Source organism: Lepidochelys olivacea (assembly GCF_965140295.1).
Source record: "Lepidochelys olivacea isolate rLepOli2 genome assembly, chromosome: 3".
Classification (NCBI taxonomy): Eukaryota; Metazoa; Chordata; order Testudines; family Cheloniidae; genus Lepidochelys; species Lepidochelys olivacea.
In genome coordinates this window covers 161,198,447-161,224,975 of record NC_140413.1, presented here as the reverse complement: position 1 = coordinate 161,224,975, position 26,529 = coordinate 161,198,447, and the positions used below count along the sequence as shown (strand labels likewise).

General features: G+C 44.3%; 1 protein-coding gene across 2 annotated transcripts in view; it reads right to left on the bottom strand.

Annotated features, from left to right (window-relative positions):
- AIDA (axin interactor, dorsalization associated) overlaps window positions 1–26,529 on the bottom strand; it is a 54,685-nt gene that overhangs the window by 7,690 nt on the left and 20,466 nt on the right. For both annotated transcript variants that reach the window (XM_084624001.1, XM_084624002.1), the window contains exons 3-7: window positions 25,529–25,582; window positions 24,252–24,306; window positions 6,586–6,649; window positions 5,989–6,095; window positions 343–465 (exon numbers count right to left, since the gene is read on the bottom strand). In XM_084624001.1, the coding sequence (XP_084480127.1) occupies window positions 343–465; window positions 5,989–6,095; window positions 6,586–6,649; window positions 24,252–24,306; window positions 25,529–25,582 (403 nt within the window). The remainder of the gene's footprint in view (window positions 1–342; window positions 466–5,988; window positions 6,096–6,585; window positions 6,650–24,251; window positions 24,307–25,528; window positions 25,583–26,529) is intronic.

Below are 26,529 nucleotides of genomic sequence, written 5' to 3'. Positions count from 1 at the left end.
AGGTGTCTAATTGTACAGTAGCATACCCAGAGAAGCAGGGGTCTGAATGTTTAATATATTCACAGGAATCAAGAGAGCGGAGGAAGGGTCATATCCACTTGTTTTGGTTGATGGATGGTGGAGGAGATACAGGACCCTACCCAGAAGCAAAATCAGAATCTTCTCATCCTTGACTAAGATAACTGCCTCATAAAGCCACAAAACGACTGTGCAGAGAGAGGCGCGCTGAGTGCCAACAAGAGTGCTTCACTGTATGGGGAAGAGGGAGCCTATTTCCCTAAAACACATACGTCCCTTCACAGAGAGCAGAAGTCAGAACACAGCAGAAACAGCAACACTTACCCTTTACACTAACTGTGATATAAGGATCAATGCACTGCCCAGCATCTTTCAGACCAATTTTCTCTATTCTGATAGTGAGTAACGTCATCCCGGGTTCCGACGGCAACCTGGGTAATAAAGTACCTGGCAACAGAGAGCAAGCCAAAACATTAACCCTTTGGGACTCTTACAGCTAGGGCCCTACTTCAGTCCTTCCCCCATTTTCATTGCTCATGGAAGCCTTTGTCCACCACAACGTACAATGGATAATGAGAAGGGATAGGGATTAGTCCTAAGGCCAAGGATTTGTATCCTGATGACACACACAGTTATCTAACACCAACAGATCTCAAAGTGGTTTACACATTTATAGGGTGCAAAGAAAGTCACCAGCTCTGAAGTGGAGAGTGGCAAGTCAGTGCATAACATATTAAACAACATTGAGAGAGACGGCGTAAGCATCTATTTACAGGAAGTGCTGTGGGATCTTTAATGTCAAGCAGAGCAGACAGGACCTTTGGTTTTCAGGTCTCTGATTTGCACGCATTGTAAATTGCGATAGAATTCCATTTCTATAGTTCTTAAGGGCTGAGACCACCCTGCTAGGATTAGAACTTGTGGTTGCAGGGTGTCCAGGCAGCCATCCACCAGCTTCAGGCTGATCATTTACAACTAGTAAAAGAGATGGGAGCAATAGAAAAGGGACTGTTGCACTGGTATGAACCCCAGCACCTAGTGAGATAAGAGAAATACCAGATCAGCAAGGTTCTTCTAGAGCAGTGTTTCTCAATGACCAGTCCATGGACCAGCGCTGGTCCCGGAGATTTCCCGGACACAGTTTAGGGAGGCAGCAAGCTGGTTCCTGCTATCAAAAAGGTTGAGAAACACTGGTCTAGAGTATTTAGCATCTATTGGCATTAGACATCAAAAGGCAGCAGCATAAAAAAATAAAAAAGCATTTGCCAGAACTGAGAGAATGTGAGGGATGCCAAGTCATTTCCAACTAAACATTAAGAAAATCAAAGATGTTCTTATGCTAAGATACAGACTGATGTTAATGGCAACATGGGTCAGACCAATGGTCCATCTAGCCTAGTATCCTGTCTTCTGACAACGGCCAATGCCCGGTTCCTTCCCCCTGAAGCACCTAACAGGGCAATTATCGCGTGATCCATCCCCTGTTGTCCAAGAAGTCAAATACCCTTGAAATCAACTATAGAATATTTCCTTCATGCTGATTTTAGACAAAGTTGGGAGGTTTTAAGACAGAATCTGGTGTTAGTGGTGCTAGATTCACAAACAGTGTAAGAGAAAGTAATCAAACTCATGAGCAAGTCTGATGTAAAGCCTTGTTTTTGATTGCAAGTTTTATGACTCCAGAAATTAAAAGAAATCATTTCCCTTGGCAAATGGAGTCAGTCATCCCCTCCACATGTTTAAGTTTTCTTTACTACATTATGACAGAGACACAGGCTTCAAAATAAAGGACCAAATATTCTGCCCATAGAACTGCACCCCCAGCAACCAAGACTTCTATAGAGATTGTCTGACTACTCCCACCACCTCATTGGGGTCGTTAACTAGGTTGGAACCCAGAACCTTCAGCAACAAAAGCATGAGTCTGTATGGACTCAGTTGACAGCTGTAATGACTTATGGCTTCTATACACCAGCCACCCCAGGGGACCACATCTCACAGCAGAGTGGGTCATAGCTCCACTCAAGACAGGATTTGGCCCCCAGCATTTAATGTTGATGGGACAAAGACTGCTAACTGTAGAGTTGGGAACAGATGAATACAAACTAAAGACTGAACTGGATAGTCCACAATACCAATGAAAACAGGCACTTTTCATGTTGGGGAAAATTGCTGACACATCCTGCTTCAACACAGAGCCCTTTCTCTGGCACTGTGGTTAGCCAGGGGTTTTCCTCCCATGTTTATTAGACATGCTTAAAATGAGGGCTTGTATCTCAACCAGCCCTTTCCTGTGCTCCCTACATGCTTGTAGGTATGCCCTGCCTATCCTGTATCAAACACAAAAATGAAGGAGGCATGCCAAAGCCATCTCCAAAGAGCAAGGAATCCAGCCAGGGGTATAATATAAAACCTGTGATTTCAAGTCTTCGCCAGCTATTGCTTGGGAGGACAGAGGGTTTTTGTTACCAGTGGGATATTTAATAAGTAAAAAAAGCACTTTAGGAAGGGGGCAGACTTGGGCCTTTTCCTTGGGTTTCTTTTAAGAATTTTATTTTTTCCCATGTTAATTTACTGATCCTGGAGGGTGCTGGATTGACTGTGTGAAGTCCCTTATTTGCTCATAGGGTAGATGACAAGGAACAGCGATTCAAGCTTCCATCGGATGTCCCTCTCCACCTCCTGGGTCTCTAAGGCAGCCCAGATCTCCTTACCATTTTAATCCCTAGCACCTCTAAGACCACTTAAGAAGGTGACAGTTATGTATGTCCATGTCATACAAGCCACCATGTGCGTGCCTCAGGATTTGGATTGATCCATCTCACACAGGCACCATCGGTTGGTAGCAACCTTTGAAAAGAATTCGATCCTGTGGAGAAAAGACTAGACATGAGAATGCCAGTCCCTCCCTCCAGGGGCCTGTCAGTTTTTAACAGTCTTGAGTGAAACTATCCAGGAGATAAACTTCAGTCACTTTAGCCCTAAGCGACAGGGAACCCTACTTATTTCCATGCGGGACACAGAACATACTGGGGTAGCATGCAAGAATGAAATAGTGTATTTGTGAGGTCACTTTGTAGCCCAACTTCTGCCACAAAGCATTTCCGGTTAGCAATGCAAAGCCAGCTAGGCATGCACCCCATTGAAAGAAACCCAGCTATACATGCAACCAGCAATGCTGCTAGACAGAGAGCAAGAGAAATCAAGATAAGGAAAACAAGCAAGTTTCTAGAGAGACATCTAAGGTGCTACACTAAAACATGATCCTTCCTTTCTCTGTAGCTGCAAGTCAGCTCACCGGTTACTTATACACAGAGAAGCCCTCAATTCTTTCACTACAAAAACAATTATACTTTGACACTTGGAATTAAGATATAAATGAAAGATGCCACAGCAATGACTATACACATTAAAATGTTATCATACCTTCAATGACTCCTGAGTTAGATGAATGGTTTAGCACGTGATAACATGATGAAGCCATGCATGCAGAAGACAAGACCATGGACAATTAGACAATACAGTAATCTAATGTGAATTAAAAGCATACAGAAGCAAAGTCTATAAGTGAAGAAAGTACAATGTAACTAACTGAATCAATTAGGACAGTCTGTTGCTTAGATTCAGAAGCCTCAAGTCACGAATAGTGAATAGTTTATTTTATTTTTAATTTAGTTTGAGCCACAGAAAAGTGACAAGCCAACATCTAAGGTTAAGTAATTACGCCACACAAATATTCCTACATGAAAGGCAAAAGAAACCCAGATTGTGCCAAGCGGCAAGACAATTCAAAGCCGTTAGATTGTTTGCATTAAGGCTGACTTCCTTTTTGAAGGCAACATCAAACTAAGTGAAAGGCAGGGTGTGCAATTCATGCTGCAAGTTCGGCAACAAACTAAATGTGTTAATACTAAGTTTACAGGGTGCCCTCACCTACTCTTGAAGGGTGGTCCTATCCTGAAAAGTGATTCTGTAAGAATGGCTCTGTGGGGCCCAATGTGTATTATTTCACTCTGATTTTATATCTAGTGTGCTAGGTTTACCAATAAATGCGTCTTTTCTAACAGTCAACCCTGCAAACCCAATTTAGCTTCTACGTCAAGCTGGGTTCTTCCCTTCTTGCACACCACTTGTACTAAAGGTTCTACAGGTTCCTAATTAGTGGCACCTGCGCAGCTCCACTGCCTTCAGCGGGGTTGCAAAGGTGTATTTGACTGCAGCTTAGTAACTGTGCTGTTTATGAGGCTCAAGGAGGAACTGAATCCTGCTCATTCTCTCATCCCTGTAGAGCCAAGACATCTAAAAAGGAACTAAAAGCAGTAAACACAATTCTGTAACAACAATCAGCAGATCTGTGACCACACCCCGGGAGTCCATCGGCTCAGTGAGAAGGTACCATGTGTACCTCATTACTTTTCAGAACAGAGCTGTGTTCTGTTCATGTGAACTGAATGCTTCTTTAAGAAGTGGTGGGTTCAGAGCTCTGTCCATTTACCCTCAGAACAGGTGTACCACTGGGAGGCCAGAGCAAGCTTCTCCACACTGCTCTGCCATTGTACCTTCACCGACTCTGAAATGAAGATGCCACCTCTTGGAATGAGATGTTAATTCAATCTCTGTGGCTTATTCTTGGTGTCTAACATTGGCATCAATGTATTTTTAATTGTGGTAGTTTTGAACTGTAAAAGACCTATGAATTGAACTGGGGGCCTCAACCCAATTCTTACCAAGCATCACCCACTATATGGTGGTATCTTTCAATTGCTGCCAATATGGGCAGGACTCAAAATAGGTGGCCTAAATGCAATATAGTTGCACATTTCTCTGAGTTGCCCAGGGCCCTTCCAACTCTTTACCTACTTTAAGCATTTTAAGTAGCCAGTGTGTTGAATGTTAGACACCCTGTTTTATTTAAGCATCTCCCTCTACCCCAAACCACTGTAGCAATTTTGCTTCTTACTCAGGTAAGATCATTTGGCTACAAAAGTAGTCCCCTTACTATGTGTAGGATTTAATCCTTAGATTCACTAAGAATATCTTCAACTACAATTTGTCATGTTACTTCTCATTAATAGAACTTCAGAGGTGACAAACACCAAAGACAACACAGACGTACAGCCATACAGAGGGGAAGACAAAAGCAATACCCTGGGAGATGCTTATTTGAAATTGACAGAACTCATATTTACACAGTTTCTCAAGGTAACAGCAAGACAACAGCATTCAGAAATTGCAGTTATATACTATACCACAAAGCTAGTCATGTGTAGTCTGCACACTGGCATTACGATTTCATACTTATACTAAATCAGCAGTTGCATATATGAATCATTTATATTACAGTGTATATGCACAGATGAATAGAGTCCCTGCCCCAATTATGTTGCCTACAATTCTAGTACCAAATTTTCCCCCCCTTCCCAGAACTTAAATTTGGTAATTTGCTCTGAAGAAATGAGGAGAAACAATAAGGAGGTCAAAATCCCTCTGATTCTAATTTTCCACTCTCTTATCCCCATGAATCTTCAGCACACAAAAAGTGTAATTAACAAGGTGTGTCCTCACTAGGACCTGTAGATGTATCAACTGCTCCACATACTTTCATATGGACAGTGATTTATCCTTTGGATAGCAAAACCAGAGCAACACCCCACAATAGTTTAATTCAAACTAGTATCTCTCACAAACGATTCACCATGAAAGCAAGACGGAAAATACCCAGCTATAATTTCCATCTCCTCACTGAAGGGAGGAATATGGCTCTCACTGATTAACTCCACCTGGTTCAGCCACTAGTCCAAAATTCCTATGAGATATGTATTGCTTTGGTGTCTAACCATTCGAGAAGTTCTGTTGAAGATGATCCAGGAGTGACTGGAAATGGCTTCCCCTTATAACAGCTTCTAAACAAGTCCCACATCCCTTCCTTGATGTATGAAATATTTCCGATGATGAAGCTGGTCACCCTACCTGGAACTCTGGCAGGAAAAGAATCTGGAGACCCTGCTCCAGCTCCACCGTCCTCATCATCTTCCTCAAATTCCAAGTTCTCCTCTTCTCCAGGTGCTAAAATCTTCCTGTAAGACAAAACCTAGTGACTTATCTTAAAATAAAGTTTACGATTGGAAAAAAGTCACCAACTCCCAGGTTTAGCGCAGAAGCAACACATTGTCCCAAGACACACACTTAGCACTTTTGATCATCTGAATGCTATACACACTAACCAAATTGAGCCTGCAAAGCTAGCATACAAATTAGACAGACAGAGATTATGGGCCAAATTTGAGTGGACTCTAAATTTGGATACCAAGGGCCTGATTTTTCCACTAATTTCAAGTGATATTGAACATTTAACAAATCTGAGGCACGAAAAAAGGCTAGGGGCATCTAAAGTTTAGGTACCCCAAAATAAGACGCTGCTTTAAAAAAAATTGTCTTACCAAGGCAACATGGCAAGTATGCGACCCAAGGAGTTCATGTCTCCCACTTTTTTGCTCTAACCACTAGACCATGCTGCCTTTCATACCAATTCAGTTTTTACATGTACAAATCCACAATTTTCCTTACCTGAGTGGGACAGGCTGAACATCAAAGGGGAATTCTTTATTATAGGTGAGGATATTCTTTAAGACTATAAAGAAAAAAAACAGACTTCATTTGCTAAGAAAACCAGTTTACAAAAACAAAACAAAAACAACCTACCCTGCACAACTTAATGGTGCTGTCTGTGTCCATTCTCATGGTGCCCTTGTGACAGATACATCAAAATGCACCAAAGAGCCAGTGACAGTACAACTAGAATTACATCATCACAAGAATGGTCGCTTCCACGTAATAGCTTAGCTCAGGATGATACAGCTACCCAGAAAGGCGAGGGTTTAGCCACATTTACATCGTCAGAAGTATGAAGAGAAACAAGGAGCCTTAGTGTAGTGGGAACAATCCAGGGACAATAACTTTGGTACTGGCAAGCCTTGGCAGGAGTTCTCAGATGTTAGCATTACAATCATCAGCTCCAATCAGATTGACAATTCCCCAGAACTGACATTCCTTAATACACACCTAGGACACATTTATAACAAATACAGACTTATAGCAAATATATCTAGAACAGGTACTATTAAAGTCTGACTGTAGTGCTGTTGAGGTGTAATTTGGTTGAGACTTGCTAACCCACGTAGGCATACAAGGCAGGCTAACATGAAGAGCCAGGAAATTTCAGAGCAGAGCAAAGATTAATTTGAGACCCTTAGAAAACCAGTGGATATTGAAGGCTGTAGCTGCTCCCAGGAAAGGAGCAGCAAATTTGCAGCTCTGCGCTTAGTACAGGAAACTTACCCATTTCAATTATGGGGTCTTATTCTCTCTTTCACATGCATTTCTTTTTTAAACCAGTGGATTCAAAAACTGAAAGTGGGATTTTCAGAAGCACCTCAGCTGGGGTCCTACCTCCCTTCAGCACTTTTGAAAACTCCAGCCTCCGATGTTATCATCGGAAAACCCCAATGAAACTCCCCAATTTAAATCTGTCAGTTTGTATGGCGGGGGTCCAGTTCAGGAGCAAGCCAAACTGGTTCCAAAGACACAAATGGCAGTTAGGTGCCTAACAGCTAATGACTCTCCATGTGTCTTGGGTGCCTAACTGCTCTTTGTGCTTCTGAAATTCTCCCCCTAAATCTACATTCCAGCCACAAAACTACGTTAAGGGTGTAAAGTCAAGCATTCAAAGATTAGGGAGTGCCAGAGTTACGGTTGCATATGCAACCTTAATTTGGCCTGTTTGACTGTATAGGTCACAGGGTAACCGGCACCTGTAACTGAAGTAGGTCCACCTCCAGTGTGTCAGAGCATTTGGTCACTTAAGAGGGTAGGGCAGCACCTGGGACTATAGAGGGAATTCCAGTGAGGAACGACTGGCTGTGAGAACAGAAGTGGCTGAGAGTTACAAAGCAGGAGTAGCAGGACTGCCAGAGTCCCCTGGGAGAGAAGGCAGTGAGACCAGAGATGTGAAGGATGAGCTGAGGAATAGTTTTCTGGTTGGTTGGTTGGTTAAGTATAGACAATTAAAAAAACTCTTAAGAGACTGTGGGAGTGGCAGTGAGTCCTTCAGAAGCTGGGGAGAAGCCCTGTCTTGTGACAATTCAGTCTTTACTTAAACGGCCACGTACTATTTCCTTCCACAGCACCCCTGCCTCATTCTGTACACAGAATGGATGGTGCTCATGGAACGGGTAGCTAGTCAATATTTATCCTCATCTGTCACCGTGCACACCATCCAAACCCTACAGTACATAAGGAACTATTCATTACTCATGGGGTTTTCTATGATGTTTTTGTCACATCTTTGTTCTTCATAAATATCAGTGATTTAATCTTCATAACACCCCTACGAGGTGGGATTTATTATACCAATTTTACACTTGGGCAACTAAAGCACAGAACTTAAAACCAATTTAAGAAGCCTAGGGCTTGATTTTTAAGAGCATTGGCATTTTATAACATTTTATATGTTCAGAGCCCAGCTCCCACTGACCTCAGTTGCAGCTGTGACTACTCAGCACATCCGCAAATCAAACCCCGGGTATCTCAAGATAGATACCCAGTAAACCCCTCCTTACAGCCCCAGTTCCCTTCCTCCACCTCTACTCCCCAGCTGCTGCCCCTGCTGGGTTCCTGTGCCCATCATCCACCACATTCTTCACCCCCATATCATTTGATTTGGGTCAGGCAGCTTCCTCCTCCATGCTGCCTGGGTACTGGTAGGAGGGAGCACAGGTGGGATGCTCCTGCTCTCAGCTCCTTTGCCTGATACCAAATCAGCCTGTGGAAGTGGGGAGAAAATTGCCAGGAATGTCCTGCTTGGTCCTTCTGAGTGGATGACACATGTGCAGTCTGGTCACAGATATGAGCTGTGAGAGGATGGAGAAAGCCCCGAGTACAGACCAAATCTTCAGAGAACTTAGCTGCCAAATTCCAATAAGTCTAATGAGCATGTGCTAACTCCAAAATTTCAGAAGCTCATAACCTGCCAAAATTCGGGCAAATTTTCATGGGAACCACAGAGGGCACCAGGGTGACATCCCTTCACCAATCAAAGAATGGAAGTAACAAGAGTTTGCCAACTAAAAAACTAAGAATTTTACTCTGGCATAACATTTTTCTCAAACCTATTCTACATAATTGCAGTAGAAGAACCTATTTACAACAGTACCTGAATGCCTTCAGCAACATAATTAACATTGGTCATGTGTGTGTTCTTCATGCATTCTCTCATCCTCCCCCCAAGAAGAGAAGTGTGGCTGCAGGGGAGTGTTTTGATTTGGGGAATATTTTTTAAATGCACATATTGCTATGCATTTATTAGAGAAGACTAGGTCAAAGTGCACCTTTACCTGAAGTGGAAGGTAGTGAGGTGTGTCATGGTCCTTGCTCCTGTTGGAGTTCACTCCACAGTCTCCATCCCCAAGGAAAGCTCCATCTCCTGGAAGTGAGCTTTATTCTTATGGTAGGAAGTTCCACTGTACCCAAGGATCAGAGCTGATGACCAGAGTCTGTATCCTGGAGCTTTAGGTGATATTTTAGATACCCTGGGCCCCGGCCACTCAGGCCTTGAAGATAAGGACTGAAACCTTGAACTTTATTTGACATTCTCTGGCATTCACTGATGCAGCCACTGCCACTTCTAAAATGTCAGATTGCCTACAGGAAATTAACTCTTGGCTGAAGAGCAGCTGGCTCAAGCGGGATTACTGTAAATCATTTTATCAGAAGCTGAATGTGAAACTGACTCACAGCATCCATATGGTACAGAATGTAGGTGCCCCGATTCTCCACGGCTCAGGCTTCCGTAAGTATATCATGCTTGGGCTAAGCTCCCTTCCCAGCTCCCAGTTGGCATCCAGTGTCAGTTTAGGGCCTTGGTCCTAATTTTCAAGGCAATTAATGGATCAAGCTCCACCTACATCAATGACCAAACTTTGATCTGTGAACCCCCATGACAGCTGCGCTCCTCCGGGACAATTCAGATCACAAAGACCAGGATGAATCATGAGAGCTCAGACAAGCATTCTCTGTGAAGGGACCCAGCTCTGGGACAAACTTCCAGAGGAGACCCAGGGAATCCCAAGTCTGACCCTGTCAGGGTTCCCTCCCCACTCTGAACTCTGGGGTACAGATGTGGTGACCCGCATGAAAGACCCCCTGAGCTTATTTCTACCAGCTTAGGTTAAAACTTCCCCAAGGCACAAATCTCTTCTTGTCCTTGGATGGTATTCACTGCCACCACCAAGTGAGTTAGACAAAGATTCAAGGAAAAGAACCACTTGGAGTTCCTGTTCCCCAAAATATTACCCCCAAGCCCCTTCACCCTCTTTCCTGGGGAGGCTTGAGAATAAATATCCTCACCAATTGATACAGTTGAGCACAGACCAAATCCCTGGGTTTTAGGACACTAAAACCAGATTCTTAAGAAAACCCCCAGAACTTTACTATAAAGAAAAAAAAGTAAAAGAAGCACCTCTGTAAAATCAGGATGGAAGGTAATTTTACAGGGTAATCAGATTCAAAACACAGAGGATTCCCCTCTAGGCAAAACTTTAAAGTTACAAAAAAAAAAAAAAAAAAAAAAAAAAAAAAAGATAAACCTCTCTAAGCACAGGGAAAATTCACAAGCTAAAACAAAAAATACATCTGATGAAGTGAGCTGTAGCTCACAAAAGCTCATGCTCAAATAAATTGGTTCGACTCTAAGGTGCCACAAGTACTCCTTTTCTTTTTTTTAAAAGATACTCTAACGCACTTCCTTGCTATTACTTACTATTTCTGTAATTTTAGATGTATCGTTCAGTAGGAGCTGGATTACTTGCTTGGTCTCTCTCTGTCTCCTGAGAGTACACACACAGAGCACAAAAACAAAGATATTCCCCATGTCAAAACGCCTCCCCCACCAGCCCCATTTGAAAATATCTTCTTCCCCATTGGTCCTTCTGATCAGGTGACAACTAGGTTAATTGAACTGATTAACCCCTTACAGGTAAGGGGATTCTGTACCTCTGGCCAAGAGGGATTTTATATTACTGCATACATAAAAGGTGGTTACCCTTCCCTTTATATTTATGACAGACCCTCTTTAGAAACTGGTGAAAAGCCTTCTTTGAGAAAGCCTTTACACCATACACAGTGCTTAATTTGGCAAGGCTTGCTAGGGCTGGGTCCCAGCACCTCTGGGCTTGGCAGTTCATAGCCCCAGCACCTCTAGCGCTGCATCAGTTATGAATGTAAAACAATTGCTCGAGCGCCGGCACCTCTTTCATTACAAATTAAGCATTGACCATACGTGACACTCACTTCGAATACCCCTTCTATGACACACTAGCCTTTCTTTTTTGAAGTCTGCTCACTTATTCACCAAATTTGAAAATTCAACCAACCAGTTTCCCAGTCACAGATATAAGTGAGTGAGGTTCGTCTGTAATTATTCACATTTGCCTGGAATTCTTTTTAAAAGGGATAGTCTATGATCACTGAGGACTTGCCCATTTGCAAATTAGGATTAGTATTGTTCCAGCCTTTTTTAGGAGGCCTGGTACTGAACTATTTAAAAACCCCAAACATTTTGCTTTCAATACTAACAGCATAGAGGGCTTTAAAAACATTGTACACCTAAACTTAGGCCCAGAATGAAGTTTTGTAGTATAACATTTTTTCAAAACCTGATAATTGTTTAATACTCTTAAACGTTCAATGGAAATAATTTGGATTTTGTATATTTAACCTGAAACTCTCAATTTTACTGACATTATCTACCTAGGTGAGGATAACTGCCTCATCATCACAGTAGCCAAGTACCTCAGCCCTGGTCTACACTAGGACGTTAGGTCGAATTTAGCAGCGTTAAATCGATGTAAACCTGCACCCGTCCACACAATGAAGCCCTTTATTTCGACTTAAAGGGCTCTTAAAATTGATTGCCTTACTCCACCCCTGACAAGTGGATTAGCGCTTAAATCGACGTTGCCGGCTCAAATTTGGGGTACTGTCGACACAATTCGATGGTATTGGCCTCCGGGAGCTATCCCAGAGTGCTCCATTATGACCGCTCTGGACAGCACTCTCAACTCAGATGCACTGGCCAGGTAGACAGGAAAAGAACCGCGAACTTTTGAATCTCATTTCCTGTTTGGCCAGCATGGCAAGCTGCAGGTGACCATGCAGAGCTCATCAGCACAGGTGACCATGATGGAGTCCCAGAATCGCAAAAGAGCTCCAGCATGGACCGAACGGGAGGTACGGGATTTGATCGCTGTTTGGGGAGAGGAATCCGTGCTATCAGAACTCCGTTCCAGTTTTCGAAATGCCAAAACCTTTGTGAAAATCTCCCAGGGCATGAAGGACAGAGGCCATAACAGGGACCCGAAGCAGTGCCGCGTGAAACTGAAGGAGCTGAGGCAAGCCTACCAGAAAACCAGAGAGGCGAACAGCCGCTCTGGGTCAGAGCCCCAAACATGCCGCTTCTATGATGAGCTGCATGCCATTTTAGGGGGTTCAGCCACCACTACCCCAGCCGTGTTGTTTGACTCCTTCAATGGAGATGGAGGCAATACGGAAGCAGGTTTTGGGGACGAAGAAGATGATGATGAGGAGGAGGTTGTAGATAGCTCACAGCAAGCAAGCGGAGAAACCGGTTTTCCCGACAGCCAGGAACTGTTTCTCACCCTAGACCTGGAGCCAGTACCCCCCGAACCCACCCAAGGCTGCCTCCTGGACCCAGCAGGCGGAGAAGGGACCTCTGGTGAGTACCTTTTAAAATACTATACATGGTTTAAAAGCAAGCATGTGAAAGGATTACTTTGCCCTGGCATTTGCGGTTCTCCTAGATGTAGTCCTAAAGCCTTTGCAAAAGGTTTCTGGGGAGGGCAGCCTTATTGCGTCCTTCATGGTAGGACACTTTAGCACTCCAGGCCCGTAACACGTACTCAGGAATCATTGTAGAACAAAGTATTGCAGTGTATGTTTGCTGGCATTCAAACAACATCTGTTCTTTATCTCTCTGTGTTATCCTCAGGAGAGTGAGATATAATTCATGGTCACCTGGTTGAAATAGAGTGCTTTTCTTCAGGGGACACTCAGAGGAGCCCATTCCTGCTGGGCTGTTTGCCTGTGGCTAAACAGAAATGTTCCCCGCTGTTAGCCACAGGGAGGGGGGAAGGTTGAGGGGGTAGTCACGCGGTGGGAGGAGGCAAAATGCGACCTTCTAACGAAAGCACATGTGCTATGTATGTAATGTTAACAGCAAGGTTTACCCTGAAAGAGTGTAGCCACTGTTTTATAAAATGTGTCTTTTTAAATACCGCTGTCCCTTTTTTTTTCTCCACCAGCTGCATGTGTTTCAATGATCACAGGATCTTCTCCTTCCCAGAGGCTAGTGAAGTTTAGAAAGAAAAAAAAAAACGCACTCGCGCTGAAATGTTCTCCGAGCTCATGCTGTCCTCCCACACTGACAGAACACAGACGAATGCGTGGAGGCAAATAATGTCAGAGTGCAGGAAAGCACAAAATGACCGGGAGGAGAGGTGGCGGGCTGAAGAGAGGGCTGAAGCTCAAATGTGGCGGCAGCGTGATGAGAGGAGGCAGGATTCAATGCTGAGGCTGCTGCAGGACCAAACCAGTATGCTCCAGTGTATGGTTGAGCTGCAGCAAAGGCAGCTGGAGCACAGACTGCCACTGCTGCCCCTCTGTAACCAACCGCCCTCCTCCCCAAGTTCCATAGCCTCCACACCCAGACGCCCAAGAACGCGGTGGGGGGGCCTCCGGCCAACCAGCCACTCCACCACAGAGGATTGCCCAAAAAAAAGAAGGCTGTCATTCAATAAATTTTAAAGTTGTAAACTTTTAAAGTGCTGTGCTTAAAGTGCTGTGTGGCATTTTCCTTCCCTCCTCCACCACCCCTCCTGGGCTATCTTGGTAGTCATCCCCCTATTTGTGTGATGAATGAATGAATAAAGAATGCATGAATGTGAAGCAACAATGACTTTATTGCCTCTGCAAGCGGTGATTGAAGGGAGGAGGGGCGGGTGGTTAGCTTACAGGGAAGTAGAGTGAACCAAGGGGCGGGGGGTTTCATCAAGGAGAAACAAACAGAACTTTCACACCGTAGCCTGGCCAGTCATGAAACTGGTTTTCAAAGCTTCTCTGATGCGTACCGCGCCCTCCTGTGCTCTTCTAACCGCCCTGGTGTCTGGCTGCGCGTAACCAGCAGCCAGGCGATTTGCCTCAACCTCCCACCCCGCCATAAACGTCTCCCCCTTACTCTCACAGATATTGTGGAGCACACAGCAAGCAGTAATAACAGTGGGAATATTGGTTTCGCTGAGGTCTAAGCGAGTCAGTAAACTGCGCCAGCGCGCCTTTAAACATCCAAATGCACATTCTACCACCATTCTGCACTTGCTCAGCCTGTAGTTGAACAGCTCCTGACTACTGTCCAGGCTGCCTGTGTACGGCTTCATGAGCCATGGCATTAAGGGGTAGGCTGGGTCCCCAAGGATACATATAGGCATTTCAACATCCCCAACCGTTATTTTCTGGTCTGGGAATAAAGTCCCTTCCTGCAGCTTTTGAAACAGACCAGAGTTCCTGAAGATGAGAGCATCATGCACCTTTCCCGGCCATCCCACGTTGATGTTGGTGAAACATCCTTTGTGATCCACCAGAGCTTGCAGCACTATCGAAAAGTACCCCTTGCGGTTTATGTACTGGGCGGCTTGGTGCTCCGGTGCCAAGATAGGGATATGGGTTCCGTCTATAGCCCCACCACAGTTAGGGAATCCCATTGCAGCAAAGCCATCCACTATGACCTGCACATTTCCCAGGGTCACTACCCTCGATATCAGCAGATCTTTGATTGTGTGGGCTACTTGCATCACAGCAGCCCCCACAGTAGATTTGCCCACTCCAAATTGATTCCCAACTGACCAGTAGCTGTCTGGCGTTGCAAGCTTCCACAGGGCTATCGCCACTCGCTTCTCAACTGTGAGGGCTGCTCTCATCTTGGTATTCATGAGCCTCAGGGCAGGGGAAAGCAAGTCACAAAGTTCCATGAAAGTGCCCTTACGCATGCGAAAGTTTCACAGCCACTGGGAATCGTCCCAGACCTGCAACACTATGCGGTCCCACCAGTCTGTGCTTGTTTCCCGAGCCCAGAATCGGCGTTCCACAGCATGAACCTGCCCCATTAGCACCATGATGCATGCATTGGCAGGGCCCATGCTTTCAGAGAAATCTGTGTCCATGTCCTGATCACTCACGTGACCGCGCTGACGTCGCCTCCTCGCCCGGTATCGCTTTGCCAGGTTCTGGTGCTGCATATACTGCTGGATAATGCGTGTGGTGTTTAATGTGCTCCTAATTGCCAAAGTGAGCTGAGCGGCCTCCATGCTTGCCTTGGTATGGCGTCCGCACAGAAAAAAGGCACGGAACGATTGTCTGCCGTTGCTCTGACAGAGGGAGGGGCGACTGATGACACGGCTTACAGGGTTGGCTTCAGGGAGCTAAAATCAACGAAGTGGGTGTCTTTACATCAAGGAGTATTTCGGGCAGGACTTCACGGAGGGTTCCAATAAGAAATGGTGCACCTAAGTTATCGTTCTTATTGGAACAAGGAGGTTAGCCTGGCCTCTGATTGATACATGGCTAGATTTACCTCGCTGCAGCTTCTCTGTGAGTGACTGCAGTGTGACCTAGAGGAATGAGTCCCCTAGACAGGGGAGGAGGCAAATGAGTACAAAACAAATCTGGTCTCTTTCTTGTTTTGACCCACTCCATCTATCTTTTACATCTTTGGCTGGCAGCAGACGGTGCAGAAGGACTGCATGCCATCCACATCTCATGGCTGCTCGGCAGAAGATGGTACAGTACGACTGCTAGCCATCCTCATCTCTTGCCTGCCTGGCAGAAGATGGTACAGTACGACTACTAGCAATCCTCATCTCTTGCCTGCCTGGCAGAAGACGGTACAGTACGACTACTAGCAGTCCGTATCGCCTGCCCGCTCACCATAAGACGGTTCAATAGGACTGACTGCAGGACTAAAGAGAATGACCTGGTCAAGTCACTCCAAATTTAGTCCCTGCGCCCATGTCTGCCCAGGCGCTCCCGGCCGACGTGGCCAGGAGCACTTCGGACACGACGAGGACGACTACCAATCGTATTGCACCGTCTGCTGCCAGAAGGCAATGGGTTGCTGCTACTGTGCAGCAAAGCCGTACCGCGTCTGCCGGCACCCAGGAGACATAGGGTGACGGTTACCTGAGCGGGCTCCATGCTTGCCGTGGTATGGCGTCTGCACAGGTAACTCAGGAAAAAAGGCGCGAAATGATTGTCTGCCCTTGCTTTCATGGAGGGAGGGAGGGAACGGGGGCCTGACGATACGTACCCAGAACCACCCACGACAATGTTTTAGCCCCATCAGAGTGCTCCATTGTGACTGCTCTGGACAGCACTTTCAGATGCCCGATTGTTTGCCATTGCTCTGACGCCGGGAGGGGCGCTTACAGGGTTGGCTTCAGGGAGCTAAAATCAACAAAGGGGGAGGCTTTACATCAAGGAGTATTTCAGGCAGGACTTCACGGAGGGTTCCAATAAGAAATGGTGCACCTAAGTTATTGTCCTTATTGGAACAAGAAGGTTAGCGTGGCCTCTGATTGATACATGGCTAGATTTACCTCGCTGCACCTTCTCTGTAAGTGACTGCAGTGTGATCTAGAAGAATGAGTCCCCTAGACAGGGGAGGGGGGGAAGCAAATGAGTACAAAACAAATCTGGTCTATTTCTTGTTTTGATCCACTCCATCTATCTTTTACATCTTTGGCTGGCAGCAGACGGTGCAGAAGGACTGCATGCCATCCACATCTCATGGCTGCTCGGCAGAAGATGGTACAGTACAACTGCTAGTAGTCCGTATCGCCTGCCCGCTCACCATAAGACGGTTCAATAGGACTGACTGCAGGACTAAAGAGAATGACCTGGTCAAGTCACTCCAAATTTAGTCCCTGCGCCCATGTCTGCCCAGGCGCTCCTGATCGACCTCACAGAGGCGACCAGGAGCACCTCTGACATGACGATGACGGCTACCAGTCGTACTGTACCGTCTGCTGCCACAAGGCAAGGGGTTGCTGCTACTGTGCAGCAATGCTGTACCACGTCTGCCAGCACCCAGGAGACATAGGGTGACGGTTACCTGAGCGGGCTCCATGCGTGCAGTGGTATGGCGTCTGTACAGGTAACTCAGGAAAAAAGGCGCGAAATGATTGTCTGCCCTTGCTTTCACGGAGGGAGGGAGGGAACGGGGGCCTGACGATATGTACCCAGAACCACCCGCGACAATGTTTTAGCCCCATCAGGCATTGGGATCTCAACCCAGAATTCCAATGGGCAGCGGAGACTGCGGGAACTGTGGGATAGCTACCCATAGTGCAACGCTCCGGAAGTCGACTCTAGCCTCGGTACTGTGGAAGCGCTCTGCCGCGTTAATGCACTTAAAGCATTTTCTGTGGGGGGACACACACTCGAATATATAAAACCGATTTCTATAAATTCAACCCTAAAGACACTAATGAATTCATCCTAACTCACCCTTGTGAGTAAAGTGGGTATCACCATTTTGCAGATAAGGAACTGAGGAACAGTGAGATTAAGAGATTTGCCCACAGTTCCACAGGGAATCTGTGGCAGGCTAAGAAGTGTACCCAGATCTCTGGAGCCTCACTCCAGTGCCTTAATCCCTGAAAGGTCAGTAAGGGAGATTATAGCTATTGCTTCTTGGAAGCAAAGCAGTTTTTAATAGCACACAAACACTACAAACATTTTGGGTGAGAGACAGAAGAGGTTTTCATGAATTTCAAAATTCCCCTGCAGTGCTGGAAAACATAGCTAAGCAGTAATGTGTATGAGACACTGAAAGTGAAACTATCCAAGCTTAGTGAATTGCAAGAGGGAACACAGCCTAAAGACGGAAAGAAACTTGATCAGACTTTTATATTAACCCAGTATCAGAAAAAAAGTTTACACTTCATTTTTCATGTACAAGCAGCATTAGATTCTTCTCTGTTCTCAGAGAGAAACAGACGTGTTACTATGAATACACAACACTCTGAAAGACTTATTCAGTAATTCACCTTTATTGCCACTGGAGGACAGACAACAGTTATCAGTTGTAAACAGAAAAAAATTATAGCTCTGACAGGATAACAACTTCAGATATCGTAATGTACTATGCTATATGGGTAAAATGTAAGTAAAATAACTGAAATAAAGTTAGAAACAGCATATGTCTTCACAGGCAAAATGTGTAATTTAATATCTTAAACATGTTTCTCATGACAGAGCCTTTTTAACAAGATACCACAATATTTTCTGTCTTTAAATTAAATTACTACATTTAATTTGTCTGTTCTACATTTCAGGTGAGATTCTTACTTGATGTTGCTCCATTGATTTGAGCTATAGTGATTTACATCAGCTGAAAACTGTGTCAAACACCCACTAATGGTGGGATTTTTGAAAGCATCCAAGGAAGTTAGGAACACAAAGCCCATTGAAAGTGATTTATGCTCCTAACTTTAACAGGCAATTTTGAAAATCTCACTATAAATCTTTTACACAGCATTCTTTTGGACCATTGTAGAATGCTGACGAGGGGATTTTCAAAGACATTCAGCATTGGCCTAACTACTTGCCAATGCTGAATGCATTTGAAAACCTCAGTATTGCTCCATGCTTACAATTAAATGTGCAGATCATGTCACAGCAAACGGATTAACGTACAGATGGCAATAACTTTGTATAATGCTATGCAAGCTTAACAGAAATCCACCAAAATGCACCGTGTCATCTGAGGACCTGATATGTCTGGAGTAATCGGCTTTGCTCATTATTCATTGCTGTAGGTAAAGTGTGAGCAGTATGTTCCCCTCCCCTCCCCTGAAGCTCCTTGTGTATTCTTCCCCGCATCCCTCACTTTGAGAGCTTCTGATTTATAGAATATGCTGAGCAGAAAGCTAAACAAAATATTAATACACTAACTTCACAAGTGATCACACTGACAACAAAAGACTTGAAGGGAGAATACTTGCCCTTTAAGGCCAGAAGGGGAAGTCTGAGAGGCCAGGTTACCCTGTTCCAAGAATTCTGAAGCAGAGGAGGGCCTAGGAAATGGCAGAGGAAGGTGACAGAAGAGAGGATGTGGCCCTGGGGTGATAATGTCTGGGAAAATCCAGACCATTGTTTCTTTACATGTTCGGGATAGGGAGCCTTGTAGCACAGGGTCAGACAAAGCTCCCCTCTCTCAGCCACCCAGGATAAATTCTGCAAAAGAGGTCAACATATAATCTGCCTCTTTCCTTACACAGGGGGACACTCAGGGAAGGACTGTCTGCCTGCTAAGCCTTCCCACTCATGGGAGAAGGGACTGAGGTGGTGTGACCTGGCCGCCAACTGGCAGAGAAAGGCTGGAAGACTGCACCCAACAGAGATGCCTGGGAGGAAAGGACTTTTGCTATGAAGGTTTGTTTGTATTCAGTTTGGTTTTTGAAAAGACTTTGTGGCTGCCTGGGTGGAACCAGCTGAAGGAAATTTAAAGGGGCCAGCTCAGAGAAGCTGCCTGAAGGACTGCAGTCTGCTACAGACGCAAACATTGAAACTACAATGGAGGTTATAATCAGTAGTTGATAAAACGTTTATTATTTTTGCAAATAGCTCGGAGAAATATATATTTCAGACCACAGTCTAATCCCAAATCTACTGTTGTGAATGCCAGGATGCCAGACAGGGGAGGTGGAGTATCAGAGACCAAAATGTGGCATTCCATTTCTAAGAATGGTATTTAGGCCCCAATTCAGGAAAGCTCTTTAAAGCATAACTTTAAGCACATGCTTAAGTACTTTCCTCAGTAAGGATGCTTTCCTCAATTAAGGTCTTAATAACCTGTCTCCACTGAAGCACAGAGTCTTCAAATGCATTGTGCCCACTGCAAATTGTGCCCATAGAGATGGAGGCAGGAATGCCCAGTGGTCCAGGACTTCAGACCTGGGTTCAATTCCCTGCTCTGCCACAGACTTCATACATGGCCTTGGGCAAGTCACTTAGACTTAGGCACCTATGTCACTTTTCAAAATGAGACTTTGGCACCTAAACGCTGAGCAGAGCAATAGCCAAATATCTTTCCCTATCTCACAATGGTGTTGCAAGGACAAATACATTAAAGATTGTGAGGTGCTCACACACTACAGCAATGGGGGTCATATAAGAGAGAGAAACCTCAGCAAGAAAACTTGCTTTTATACCCTTCTTGGTCCCAAGGAAATACCCTGAAATATCCAGACTCCATATTTTCATCAGCAAAAGTATGAAAAAGTTCTTTTACTGCCCAAAACAATCATTTAAGTGATGCACAGTCTGATATCTGAGCAGAACGTCAGACAGCCACATGACAATGCACCAGCTCTGCTTAGTCTCATGACAATGACATCACATGATAATAATGAAATATCAGATCGGTCCAGTAGGAGATATGACTGAGAGGCATGTTAGAGTAAGTGGCCTGGGCTTGCTAATTTTCACTCTTTTGGGGAAAAGGAAAAACGTATTTGCTTATGAAGGAAGCGTTAGAAGCTGACTGTCTTGTAGACCTTCATGGTACTTTGCATGGCTGCAGATCCTCTGACTTCAAAGACAATGTCTGGTGTTAAGTCAATAGCCAATATTACCAGAAGGAGAATGGAGCAGACAAATTTGGTTTATTTCTGAAACGGAAAAATGACTTCTGAATTGAGAGATAGCAACATTTTGTCTCAGTCATTACTGAAACAGACTTAGGACATAAGGGTTTGAGATTTACCTGACATCATAAAAACATAAGCATGGCCATACTGGGTCAGACCAATGGTCCATCTAGCCCAGTATCTGGTCTTCTGACTTTGGCCTGTGCCAAATGCTTCAGAGGGAAAGAACAGGGCAATTTATTGAGTGGATACATCCTACCATCCAGTCCAAGCCTCTGGCAGTCAAGAGATTTAAGGACACCAGAGCATGTGGTTGCATCCCATTTTGTCTAACAACAACAGATGGACCTATCCTCCATTAACTTATCTAATTCTTTTTGGAACTCATTTATACTTTTGGCAGTCACACTGCCACCTGGCAATGATTTTCGCGAGCAGTCTGTGCATTGTTCGAAGAAATACTTCCTTATGTTTGTTTTAGAACTGCTGACTTAATTTCATTGGGTGACTTCTGGTTCTTGTGTTATGTGAAGAGCTAAATAAAACTCTTTATTCATCTTCTCCACACTATTCATGATTTTATAGACTTCTATCATATCCCTGCTTAGTCATCTAAGTTGAACAGTCTCAGTCTTTTTAATCTCTCCTCATATGAAAGCTTTTCCATACCCCATCTCTGTACTTTTTCCAACTTTTACATATATTTTTTGAGATGGGGCAACCAGAACTGCAAGCAGTATTCAAGGGGTGTACAATGGATTTATATGGTGGCATCATGATATTTTCTGTCTTATTATTTACCCCTTTCCTAATGTTTCCTAAAATTCTGTTAGCTTTTTTGACTGTCATTGCACACTGAGTGGATGTTTTCAGAGAACTATCCACAATGATTCCAAAATCTCTTTATTAAGTGGTAACAGCTAATTTAGACCCCATCATTTGGTATGTATATATAGTTGGAATTATGTTTTTCAACCTGCATTACTTTGCATTTATCAACATTCCATCTGCCATTTTTTTGACCAATTGCCCATTTTTTGAGATCCCCTTGTAAATCTTCACATTCAGCTTCGGACTTAACTATCTTGAGTAATTTTGTATCATCTGCAAAACTTAGTCTTCTCACTGTTCATCCCTTTTCCCCCAAAAAGAATATTTATGAATACATTGACCACCACTGGTACCAGTACAGATCTTTGAGGGATCCCACTATTTACCTCTCTGCCTTCTGAAAACTGACCATTTATTCCTACCCTTTGTTTCCTATATTTTAACCAATTACTGATCCATGAGAGGACCTTCCCTCTTACTCCATGACTGCCCACTTTGCTTAAAGTCTTTGGTGAGGGAACCTTCTCAAAGGCTTTCTGAAAGTCCAAGTACACTATATCAACAAGATAATGCTTGTGCATGTTTGACAACCCCCTTCAAAGATTTCTAATAGATTAGTGAGACAGGTTTTCCCTTTACAAAAGTTGTGTTGACTCTTCCCCAACACAATGTTCATCTAGGTGTCTGACAATTCTGTTTATTACCAGGCAAACTGTAACTATAGTAAAGTAGTTAGACTTCCTGACCTGTACTTACTAGGATCACCTCTGGAGCATTTGCTAACCACCAGTCAACTAGTACAGAAGCTGATTGAATTGATAGTTCTGCAATTTCATATCTGAGGTCTTTCAGAATCCTTGGTTGAATATCAAGTCCTGGTGTCTTATTACTGTTTAATTTATCAATTTATTCCAATACGTCCTCAACTGACACTTCAGTCTAGGACAGTTCCTCAGATTTGCCACCTAAAAAGAATGTCTCAGGTGTGGGAATCTCCCTCACATCCTCTACCGAGAAGACCAATCTAAATAATTCATTTAGCTTCTCTACAACAGATTTGTCTTCCTAGAGTGCTCCTTTAGCACCTCGATCATCTAGTGGCCCCACTGATTGTTTGGCAGGCTTCCTGCTTCTGATGTGCTTAAAAAAGTTTGCTGTTAGAATTTGAAGAGCAACTAGCAGAAGACCCCCAAAAAAAAAAAATTAAATTTTTTTTTGGGCTTGCCTAACTATACTTTTACACTTGACTTGCCATAGTTTATCTTCCTTCTATTTTCCTCAGTAGAATTTGACATTATTACAATACCACCAGCGTGTTGGGTAAGAGTTGATTTGGTATCAGAGTATATTCTGAATTATTTGCCGAGGTCTGGTGTATTTGGCACTGTACAGAGAAATACATGTTTCCTGCCCCACTGAGCTTACAACTGTAATACAATACCATTCAAAAAGATACATGCAGGTTGAAGATTCAATTAAGCAGTGTAGAATTTTTAAAATGCTTGTATTCTATACTGCAGTGGTTTTCAAACTGCAGGTCACAACCAAGTACTGGGCCGCAGAATGTAAGGCACTGGGTTGCGGCGGCTCTGGTCAGCACCACCAACTGGGCTGTTAAAAGTCCCATCGGCAGTGCTGCCCAGCTAAGGCAGGCTCATTCCTACTAGTTCTGATACCACACTGCGCCCCATAAATGGCCAGCAGCAGGTCCAGCTCCTGGGGGTGGGGTGGGGGGGCGGCGCCACAGGGCTCCACGCACTGCCCCCGCCCCGAGCACAGGCTCTGCACTCCCATTGGCAGGGAAGCCTATGGGAGCTGAGGGGGCGGTCCTGCAGGCGAAAGCCACACGGAATCGCTTGCATGCCTCCGCCTAGGAGCCGGACCTGCTGCTGGCCACTTCCGGGATGCAGCGTGGTCTGCGGTGCCAGGACAGGCACGAAGCCTGCCTTAGCACCCCCGCTGCGCCACTGACCAGGAGCCGCCCGAGGTAAGCCCGTGCCCCAACCTTGCGCCCCGATCTCCTGCCCAGCTGATCCCTCCCACCAAACCCAGAGCCCCTTCCTGCACCACAAACCCCTCATCCTAGAGCCTGCACCCCCAGCCCAGAGCCCCGACCCCCTCCCACACTCCAACCCCCTGCCCTGGCTCAGAGCCCCCTCCCATACTCTGAACCCCTCATTCCCAGCCCCAGCCCGCAGCCCTCACCCCAACCCTCTGCCCAGCGCTGAGCCCCTCCCACACCACAAATCCCTCATCCCCAGCTCCATTGTGTTGTGGGCATCAAAAATTTTCTTCAACTGGGTCACCAGAAAAAAAAGTTTGAAAACCATTGCTATACTGGATGGATTCTGCTGTACTATAATACTATTAGTGACCCTAAAGAGCACTGTCCATTCAAGGGAGGACAAATTCCTAGACTACTGAAGTGTAAGGACATCCATATATAAATCAGCACTACACTAAAGCCTGGTTATTAAAGAATGTATGTGGTAGCAAACATTTGGAGGAATAACCTTACCAGCATTGCTGTCTACCCACATTTAGGCCAGTCAGCATTACTGCGGCTATCAGACTTTCCACTGTAATTATTAAAATCACCCACTTAAAATGTCAGATACTACTTACTTGGTTCTAGCTTCTTCAGATCCTCCAGCTTAAATTCCTCCTGCGACTGCGTGGACTAGATAGTTACAAAGGAAAATAGTATTAGGTTTCATTATGCACCGTCTGTTGCTATTTCAGAATGGGCATGCAGGATTGTTCCAGCTTTTAAATCAAAACCTTATAGTCTTAACACATATTGTACACTAGACTATGTTTAAAGTCACAAAAAGCAAACAGAGCTTATATTTTAAAATTTTAAAAGCAAGATTTTTCTGCTATAATTTTGACAAAGGCCAGAGCTACTTTACCGGCAAGACTGAGTTTGAGGAATTTCTTATAAACCAAATCATATTTAACACACACAGTCCATAAATCATCATGAAGTACATCCCCTGCCTGTATTTTTTGTGACTGTAACTATTAATTATTGTTTCATAAGCAGCCAGGATAATAGAAGGGGATTTTAAATAACTTGCTCATTAGCTACTGAAAGGGGTGGAAAGGTATAGAAAATAAGCGCCAAGGTCACAATGCAGTAAGAAACATCTTAAATGGATTTCTACAAGACCTTATTTAGATGAATAATGGAAGAAACAAAACCCACACCACAGCTCAGAGCCTAAATTCATTTTCTGTCACCTCGTCTCCCATTTTTAGAAGTCCCTCTCACCTCCTTTTTAAAGTTAACTGTCTTCCCTCCGCCCCCCAAAATTTGTATCTGCACAGCTTCCCCTGGAGGAGGAGTAACGAGGACATGAATCTATGCAGAGTGAAAATTGCTGAAGTGCTTCCTTGAGGTCTAGGAGGGACAGCGTGAAAACAGCTAGGCTTGTGTGAAGTTCACTCCAGGGCTATTTCTGCTCTTGTCCATACAGCCTCTGTGCAAACCACCAGCACTGTCATTTTCTGTGGAAGGAATCTAAAGTGACAAGGAACAGGAAGCCTGCAGTTTCGCCCCATTGAAGCAAATGCCCCGAAGTATTCAGAGGCTTTCAAGCAACTACCTGGTGGTGGAAGTCCCAGCATTCAAAGAGATCGCTAACTTTGTCAGCCAGAAATCATGTCTACATGTGGAAAGCCTTACACATTACCTATTTCCCCACTTCATTCCACTGAAACTTAACAGAGAGAGGAACAGAAACATTTAACATTAGAAGCAAAGTCACTTTCCTGATGGCACAAATCAGATTTCCATACAGAATTGTCTTCCCATGTTTTTGGTTGACACTCATTAAAACGCAAAAGCAAAAAAGAGAGCAGAACAGGATATGGCAGGGGAATACATTAAGTTACTACACCTGCAAAGCTGCACTCCGCAATTCTAGGCATGTTGCAATTTTAGCTATGGTTTTCTGTAAGGAAGAGAAGGAAATTACTTCATTTGTTTGCCAATTAAAGCTGCATGCAAAAAAACAGCCCCTTTCTTTAAAACAAGCTTACAAACACTTCTTCACACCCCCAAAAATTGGATTACAGAGAAATATTAACAGATTAACATCAAACATTCTTTTAATATTTGCATCGAGAAACAATATATACAAGCCAGAGAGATTGAAAGTGGAATGGACAATATTACATAACCATTGGCAATTGAACTCCTTCCACATAGCTCATTGGTACAAATGTGTCAGTGAATGAACTGCAGACTGGGGCACTGCCTCCCACACCATAAATTGGTTATAAACCTGATGATTACTCTGGGAGTGATGGGGGACATGTCGGAGAATAAGATCAATTACTTTGAGAATGTGAAATTACTTGTTCTCATTTGCCCTTCCAGGAAACATTTGTAGATTCCCCCCCGAATCGATTACAAAACTAAACGAGGACCTGATCCAGAGATGTATACTGATCACCCTTCAGTGGAAGTTGTGGATGCTCAGAATCTCTCAGAAGCAGGCCCTATTGTACCTTAAGCATAGGTTTGTTTTTGTTTTGCTGTGTGTGTTGTGGGGAAGAATAGAAGAGGACTCCCTTGAACAACAAAACAACAACTTACTGGTCCATATAATTGCAACAGCTGACATATTCTAGGAATAGCAGTCCCTATGAATTCAAAGCAGGTCTTGTAAAACTTTTTAGGCTACTTTAAACTCTGTGAAACGGGTTAACAATTTCACCCAAATAGAGAGAACTCTTCAGTTAAAGCTTGTTAGCCATGTAAGATTGCCATTGATCAAGAGTAGGTTGTAATTTCTCCCTTCATATACAGAAGTGATGCGCGAGATGCTGCAGTGAGATTACCGCAGGTGAATTCCCTAAAAGACCTCAGTTCATCTAGTTGTGGAGGAGAGAGCCG